The sequence below is a fragment of the Cornus florida genome, unplaced genomic scaffold (genome assembly GCF_030987335.1).
Source record: "Cornus florida cultivar Cherokee Brave unplaced genomic scaffold, ASM3098733v1 CherokeeBrave_3.0.0_Hap2_Chr10, whole genome shotgun sequence".
Taxonomy (NCBI): Eukaryota; Viridiplantae; Streptophyta; class Magnoliopsida; order Cornales; family Cornaceae; genus Cornus; species Cornus florida.
The window spans coordinates 93,091,923-93,100,914 of NW_026775580.1; the positions used below are offsets into that span (position 1 = coordinate 93,091,923).

At 35.6% G+C, this 8,992-nt stretch overlaps 1 protein-coding gene across 1 annotated transcript; it reads left to right on the forward strand.

The window, feature by feature from the left end:
• Positions 1-1,728: 1,728 nt before the first annotated feature.
• LOC132278137 (asparagine--tRNA ligase, cytoplasmic 1-like) lies at positions 1,729-8,245 on the forward strand. Its single transcript, XM_059779953.1, has 6 exons — positions 1,729-1,852; positions 2,992-3,060; positions 6,008-6,067; positions 7,262-7,476; positions 7,992-8,108; positions 8,234-8,245. Exons 1-6 carry the CDS (start codon positions 1,729-1,731, stop codon positions 8,243-8,245), a joined length of 597 nt encoding a protein of 198 aa, XP_059635936.1.
• Positions 8,246-8,992: the final 747 nt, after the last annotated feature.

Below are 8,992 nucleotides of genomic sequence, written 5' to 3' on the forward strand. Positions count from 1 at the left end.
CAATATGCTATATCCTCAAATTATCCTTAAAAATTATCACATCCTTTACAAATTTACAATTTCAACCATTTACCGTAACAAGTAACAAAATAAGAATAGAGAATTTGAGTGCCCAAATAGGAGTCTCCTCCCCCATCAAAAGATCCCCTATTACTCTGTCTACCAAATACCCGATCACGAGCAAAGAGGAGCAACCATCCAAGCATCTCGTGCTTGCTTCCTCATTGTGCATCCTCTCCAAGCTGTAAGCATGCTCTATGTAGAATGAGGCATGACCAAAGAAACACCAAAGCAGACAAGAATAAAGCCCCATCCCAGTCACCAGGAAATGCAAGAGTAGATGGTTCGCCGACTCTCATCCATCTTTTGCATACAACACCAATTGACGATCAGATACGCGGCCTATGCCTTCTCCGGAGGTTATCTATTGTCAGAATCCTCCATAAAGTTCTCCACCCATTAAGTTCTCCAGTTATTCTGGTTTGCAGTGAAGATACTAATTTTGGATTATGATCTTAACACTTATTATTTCACTTCTCAATGTTACGTATTGGAGAAGGCTTTTCTTTTATGACTTGATTCTTTGTTGGCTTCGTACCTCTTTGTCCTGTCTTTGATGCAGGCCGAGAGAGTGTTGAATTACTAACAATAATGAATACATTCTACTGAACAATTGTTGAAGTATACGAGGGACCTCCAGCTAACGCTTTTCAAGGGGGGCTTCGACGTTAGAGAAGGTGGTCCAGAATACAACTGATTAATTTCATGATCCATTATCCCATTGGATTTAGTCACAGAGGTAAAAATTAGTTTTATTAAATTTTTTTTTTTTTTTTTCTCAAATTTTCCTGTAATATCGCCATGTGATTGTAGTGTCCTGTTCGTGTATAAGCTAGGAAGGTGAGGCAACGAATATTTGTAAAAAAGGAGCAGTGCAAGCTGACCTTTTAATAAGCATGCATGAGGTTTTGTTTATAGTTTTCCCCCCTTCTTCCTCATGTTTTTCATGTGGCTTTTGTTTGTTAATTATCCGGAAAGCACAGCTAAATTTTTTATTTTCTAGTGTGTGACACTGTGCAATATGTCATTTTTCTAGCGTACGGGGGATCTGCCTTGACTGTGTATTTATTCGGTGAAATTGGTGCTCCGTTTTTTTGGAATAGAACATCGTAGAGGTTGGCGCAGCAGAATCAATTTGCGAGTCTCTTGTGGGTTCTCGTGGTGTAATTTGGATGAAGTTTCAATTGTGCAGGTGGAGTGAGTACTGGGTAATGGGATTGTGATTGCTTCTTAATCTGTGAATTGGTGTTGTTAGGTGATGGATTCAAGTTGAATTTGTCAGCAGACTCGACACATTCTGGAGTTCAAGTTTAGATCTATATATACTCTCCATGGCCAGATAAAATATATATATATATATATATATACACTCTCCATGGTGATTGCAGTGTTAAGAACTTTAGATTTTAGCAGTTGCTATTGGTGTCAGGTGATTCAACTGATTATAAACTCCATTGATGACTAGGAACTTTTATTTTTGCGACAGATAATCCTGTATAAAAATGTATGAAATGATGTATTGCGACATTACCTTTACCATACATAAACCCTTCTCCATCTGCTATATACATACATTACCTTTACCATACATAAACCCTTCTAAATCCCTGGAACATTTCACATTTCTTAAGCTAATCCCTCTAATCGCTGCTCCTCGATTCCAATTCGATGGCTTTTGCCTCTGGCTTTCGTTGCTTGCTTAATGGATCTTCGACCTTCTCTTCTGTTATTTACTCCCGAAGTTTAACCCTCACAACCCCAGAGGACCTCAATTCAACCTTCACAACCCCAGGTATCTCAGTTCAACCCTCACAAAACCCCAGAGCACCTCAGTTTACCCTCACAACCCCAGAGCAACTCAGTTCAATCCTCAGAACCCCATAGCCCTTCACAATCCGAAAGCAACCCGAAAGCTCTTCGTGACGAGTTAGATTATACATCTCTGTATATGTTTATATTTATATATTTATCTGTAAGGTTTCTGTTTTGTACCATTTAATAATAGTTTTGAATTCTGATAGACTGTGCTTGGATTAAGCTCCACCCATCTTTGTAATTTGTTCTCCAATTGACCTAATTAACACACCAATTTGTAACGTTTATAAAGCTTGCCTCGTATTTTTGAGGGATGGAAAATTGTGGGTTAGGCCTTCTCTTTAGGTAAATCTCTTGTAACACGGGATTTGCTTACTTATTAGCTGATTAAGCAGGTATTGTGCTGTTTATTTAAAATTGTAGCAGCAGGTGTAAAGTACTAATCGTGAGTAGTTTGTTTCTTTCCTTCGTTTTGTTTAAAGTTTCTTCCCACCATTCATCGAATATTTTCTGAATTTCTTTTGATTTGTATTTGGCAAAAAGGGGAAAACAAGAGTTCAATGCAATAATTTGTGTGGTATAATATCCAAGTGGATAAAGTTCTGGATGACGTATGTAGTCGGTATATATTATGAGTTAGAACCCTGTTTTGAAACTCATTGAATCATGGAAATGCCAAAAGATAAAAGAAAATGCCAAAGAACAATGATATACTAGCCTATTTATTGGACCGAAAGGAGGATCAAGGTTCTTCACGGCCTGAAGAGGGTCCCATGTTTGGGTTCCAATTTAGGCCATAAAGGACCTCGATGCATTGGGTTAAACATTAGTTTGGCCTCTTCGGCCTTGGAATTATTTTTCACAAGCTAAAGTTCTTCAATTTGACAGATACCGAACCCCATTTATTTCTCTTTTTCACTATGTCTGATTAACTGGCATACTTGTCTTGTCTTAACTTGTGTGAGAAGGGTCAAGGTCACTGTAAATAATAGGATGATGGACATTTATCTTGATTGTTTCCCACTTCTGATTTGATCTTTTGAATCTTTCATGGTAATTTTCTCCTTCTGAAGGATCATTGACACCCAATTTTTTTTTTTGTGAATATTGATTTAGGCTTCCCAAGGTTAATAACCGACGAAAAGCTTAGAAAGGCTTTTGAAGATTATGGCGAAGTTCTTAAAGGTTTGCAATTTGCATACAAGGGTAGATTTATACTAATTTTAGTCAGCTCAAAAACAAAAAATTATTAATAGAATTAGCTCACCCAATCAAGCCCAAATCAAAACAGTTACCGTACTAAAATAAAGGCCTAAGCCAAATAAACCAAGGGCCGACTCTGACCCAAGGCGACAAAGGCTCACCTAAGGCTTCAAAATTTATGGGGCCTCAAAATTTATACGCTTATGGATGATGGGTCACCAAAAAAACAAAATATTGTAATTTAATTCCTATTCTTAACATGGCAATTGTAACAAGGGTCATTTTGTCCCACATCGGAATCGGATGGGAAAGAGATTAGGTATAAATGGGTGGGTATGCAGCCTTACCTAACAGTTCGAGCTTTTGGATAAATGGGCAAGTGCCCACCCGTTACAGTTGGTATCAGAGCCAAACCCAGTCCTTGATCCGGTGCCACGCCAAGCGCCCGGCCCGGAAGGCGTCCGGGTGAGTCCACCCGGGTAGGCAGGGTGGCCCAACCGCAACGAGGGCGTTGCGAGTTTGGGTGGGGGAGAATGTAACAAGGGTCATTTTGTCCCACATCGGAATCGGATGGGAAAGAGATTGTGTATAAATGGGTGGGTATGCAGCCTTACCTAACAGTTCGAGCTTTTGGGTAAATGGGCAAGCGCCCACTCGTTACAGCAATCTATTGTAATATATTGCTAAGTAAAAAGACATTTTAAGAAAATAATAAATTCTACTCAATCATGATTTTAACTTGCAAAAGCACAAAGAATGGTAACATTTTGGACCAATAAGAATTGAACATTCAAATTTCATAATTCGACTCAAAACTCCAGAGTCAATCCTAACTGTCCACATCAATTAAGAAAACACAATCAGGCAAATCTTCAACCGTTGGATATGGTTCGTGAAACACACGGATAGTCATTTCCAACTGTCCGATTCACTTTTACTATACACGCCTCTTATGCCTCTTATGTGATGAATTTTGGCATAGAATAAATATATATTTTTTTTAGGGCAAATCCTTTCAGCCTCCCCATTCGCCTCCATCTCTATACTTGTTCTCGACTCTGAACTTGCCCTCTTTCTCTCTCTCTCTGCAACTGCAAACTTCAAAATCTACAAGACTCAGAAGTTCAAAACCCATATATTACAGTTTATCTATCTGTCTGCAAGAATCAAAAGTTCAAAACCCATATCATTTCAGATTGTTCAAAAAATCAAAACCCATATCTTTCAGTTTCCATCCCCGCTGTTCCAGTTCGAGTTCGCCGTTCGCAAGCTTCAGCCGCTGTCTCTTAACTCTCAAGCTTGCCCCCCTCTCTCTCTGCAACTGCTAACTTGTATGTATGGGTTTTGTTTTAATTTTTTTTCTAAATCAACTAATCAAGGTCTGTAATTCTTGTTTTGCAAACTAAATCCTATTTGGTGAAATTTTGTATGATCTTTTAAAAATAATTTTTATTTTATTTTTTACAACATAAAGTAACAAAATTTGCATTGTATTTTGTTGTAATCATTGCATTGCATTTTGAGGAAATCACCGTAATCTACATTTTATTTCAGCAAAACAAATATATATATATATATATATATATATATATATATTTCTATAACTTCTATGTTTTTTTTTTTTTTTGTCAATTATGTCTACAAGAAAATTTGAATCTGGGCATGAAAAAAAAAAAAAAAAAAAAAAAGAATCTGAATTGGATTAGAAATCTTCAGAGATTGAATCTGAAACAATTTTTATCAACATGCCAAGCTTTTTTAAGATGGAAATCTATTCAGAACTAAAAAAAAAAAAATCAAGAACTTTGACAAGCAAAAGTACTTAATATAGGGTAAAGCTCTAAAGAGTTACTTCTTGAAAATTAAAATACTTACAAAAAGCATGCTTTTGAGTAAATTCCATAGTGTTGGAAGGGGCTTGCCATGAACTACCTCACACTCTGCTTCCACTAGTAGATTCTCAAATAGGATTAGTGAATTGGTCAAAAGAAGAGATAGGGTACTACTGAGTTGTGAATTGTTCAAAAGTAAATTGGTAATTTTTTTTTATTAATTACCCAAATAGGATTTCTATGCCTTAATCAGTCAACTGTCTAAAGAAATATTGTTAGTTAACTAAAATTGAATTAAACAACAGTTGATTTTGGTTGATATATTTTGATTTAGCCCACCCCATTGAGAAATCCTGGATGTTTTGTTTCACATAGAAATACAATCTGTGTTATGCACGAAGGATGTATTCAATCTTTCTGCCATATTTTTATTTTCAAATTTTGATTTTTGATTTTCTTTTGTTATTAGAATGCAGAATATCAGGATATTGATTTGTTAATTTTGAAGATTATTCCTAAACTGATGCATTGTACTTTGTTATTGGATTAATTTAACATAAGAGTTGAGTATATTATGTGCTAATCACACCTATCCGTAATCACACCTGTTTCTATGGATAGGTGTCCAACATTTTGATTAAAAGCATAGTTGGGTTGGGTTGGGTTGATACATGATACAGATAGTACTTAGATGGTGGTGTTTTAATTGTTATGAGTGAGATTGTGAAACCTCTTCCTCACAACTTGGGTGTTTTCTTTTTAGGGTTAGCATCGAGCCTTAACATTTAGCAAGAACAAGGTTCAAGAAACATACCGCCTCAGTCATCAGGTAACAAACTTTTACTTTTTCTAAAATTTTAATTGGCATTTTTACCTATTGGTTATGTTTATTTATTCATGTTTTACATACTGATTTTTTGTTTTTGTTTTTGTTTTTGTTTCTACATACATATATATAATATTGTTATGATGTGATGCTGGAACAATTTATTAATAGGAATTAAAGACTTGGAAGTTTAGTTTTCAATTTCAAAATATATGTTTTACAAGTTTATTAACGCTTTTAAAACTTTTTCTCTTTTGTCCTAATAATACAGGTCTTTTTACTAAAATAAGAGAGTTGATTGGAATGGGTGGAGTTGGGAAAAAGAAAAGAGGTATGTTTTTTTTGCCTTGATGTTACTAATCTAATATGATACTATATATATATATATATATATATATATATATGTTTGTAACTTTATACTTCCGTTGTGCCCCAACATGAACCATACAGTCTGGTTCGGTTCAGATATATTCACCTGTTCTACCGATTTTTTGTGCACCCCTAATGATAACGAGTGAGCGGGTGTATAATCAGATCAGTTGGTGTCCAATTATATTAAAGATGAAGTTGCCAACTAAGGGAGCAGGCTTATCAGTTAATAAAAGAGAAGTATGAAATGCATTTGTGTAGCTGAAATAAGAATGCTTAGCTAGATGAGAAGCATGAAACACATTTTTGTAGCTGAAATAAGAATGCTTTGGTGTATGATACGAATAATTAGAAGTAACATGGTTAATAATTAACGCGTGACATAAATCAAGAGTGACACTTGTTGCTAATACAATAAAAGGAAGGCTGACTTAGGTTGTCTAGACATGTATAATTTAGACCCGCGGATGCTGTTAAGACTTCAGAAATAGAAGATTAGTTTCAAGTCAGATAAAAGAAAAATTGGGCTAACCAATATGGGATAGAATAATTAGACTTGATTGGAAAATTAAATATAATGGGAGAAACAGATTTCAATAGTAAAGAATGAAATAAGAGAGATATGGCATATTCCATGTATATGGGATAAAGGGTAGGATAATGATCATTAAAGAAAGGTATGAAAACTTATTGTGCTCGTCTCTGATTCACTTATAATATTAAGAAAAAAAGCATACGTTTTTATTTATTTATTTGGAAATTCAGCTGTTGTATGTGGTTCTTATGCTAATTTATTATTGGAGTTCCCGTGATTGCAATTGCTAGTGAACCGGCGAGGAATTTTGATGAGGATGCTTTTCTTCGTTGCAGGATATTAGAGATGGGTCTGAGCCTTATGAGTGGTACCTTGACCTGCGGCGCTATGGGATAGTAAAACATAGTGGGTTTGGTTTAGGCTTTGAAAGGATGATTCTTTTTGCTACTGGGCTCGACAATATTAGAGATGTTATTCCCTTCCCCAAATACCCAGGAATAGTGGATCCTTAAGATTTAATCCAATATCGTACGAGAATATACGTGAATGCTAGGGTGTGCATCTATTTATCCGAATAGTTATTATTCCTACTTCTCATTTTAAACAAAATTGAATGTTTAGGGAGGCATTTACTTGACAATTGCCTTGATGATATGGAATTTATGGCCAAGAATTTCGATAAAGTTGCCATCGAACGGTTAAGAATGGTTGCTTCTAGTGACCTCGTCCGCATCTCTTACACAGAAGCAGTGGCCATTCTTGAGGAGCCAGCAAAAAAGAGGCAGTTTGAGAAACAAAGTGGAATGGAGCACATCCATAGCAGCAACAGTCTTGTTGTCTGAATTGACCTTCATATAGAATGCTTTAATACCTTTTGGGTAATTGTACACAATAATAGGTGATTTATATTTCACTTCAGTCAAATACCTACATGATTATGTAGACAATGACATTAGTAAATGCATGTGAATCAAGAAACACAACCAAGATGCAAAGCCCTTAGAATCAAGAAACACAACCAAGATGCAAAGCAAGGGCTTTGCATCTTGGTTGTGTTTCTTGATTCACATGCATTTACTGTTTCTTGATTCACATGCATTTACTGATGTCATTGTTTGCATAATCATCTTGGTTGTGTTTCTTGATTCACATGCATTTACTGTTTCTTGATTCACATGCATTTACTGATGTCATTGTTTGCATAATCATGTAGGTATTTGGGCTTTGCATCTTGGTTGTGTTTCTTGATTCTAAGGGCTTTGCATCTTGGTTGTGTTTCTTGACTCACATGCATTTACTGTTTCTTGATTCACATGCATTTACTGATGTCATTGTTTGCATAATCATGTAGGATTTGACTGAAGTGAAATATAGATCACCTATTATTGTGTATAATTACCCAAAAGGTATTAAAGCATTCAATTCAGACAACAAGACTGTTGCTGCTATGGATGTGCTTGTACCGAAGGTAGCTTCATTTTACTCAATTTACACGTCCAATGTTTAGTTGCTTACTGCCCACGTATTTCATTTGATACAAAGCTGTTCTAGAATCTGTATCATAATTCATGACAATTGGAAAAAAACCTTCAGATGATGTATTAACACACAATGCGATATCGTGTTTATGACTATCAAGTGTCTTCCTCAGTGGGAGAATTAATTGGAGGAAGCCAAAGGGAAGAACGTTATGAGGTCATTAAAGAAAGGTATGAAAACTTCTTGTGCTCGTCCCTGATTTACTTGTAATATTAAGAAAAAAGTATATATTTTTTTATTTATTTGGAAATTCAGTTGTTGTATTTGGTTCTTATGCTAATTTATTATTGGAGTTCCCATGATTGCAATTGCTAGTGAACCGGCGAGGAATATTGATGAGGATGCTTTTCTTCGTTGCAGGATATTAGAGATGGGTTTTCTCCTTGAGCCTTATGAGTGGTACCTTGACCTGTGGCGTTATGGGACTGTAAAGCATAGTGGGTTTGGTTTAGGCTTTGAAAGGATGTTACTTTTTGCTACTGTGCTCGACAATATTAGAGATGTTATTCCCTTCCCCGGATACCCAGGAAGAGCGGATCTTTAAGATTTAATCCAATATCCTACAAGAATATACATGAATGCTAGGGTGTGCATCTATTAATTGGTTTTACTTACCCAAATAGTTATTATTCCTACTTTTCATTCTAAACAAAATTGAATACAGAGACTATGATAGTGAATTTTTTGCTACTTTTTGCGATGTTAATCCTTGAGATCATCAATTTAGCTGGATCATTGTTTCAGAACCTTGCTGTTATTGGGTGTTCTTATTGGTTTTTGGTTTTTTTGGGACTGTTTGTGTTGAGAATTAGT

Excerpts from the sequence above, each read along its gene's own strand:
- LOC132278137 (XM_059779953.1), top strand. The coding sequence starts at position 1,729 with ATGGCTTTTGCCTCTGGCTTTCGTTGCTTGCTTAATGGATCTTCGACC. Across the intron at positions 1,853-2,991 it reads TTCAACCTTCACAACCCCAG|GCTTCCCAAGGTTAATAACC; the intron begins GTATCTCAGTTC and ends ATATTGATTTAG. Across the intron at positions 6,068-7,261 it reads AGTTGGGAAAAAGAAAAGAG|GGAGGCATTTACTTGACAAT; the intron begins GTATGTTTTTTT and ends TTGAATGTTTAG.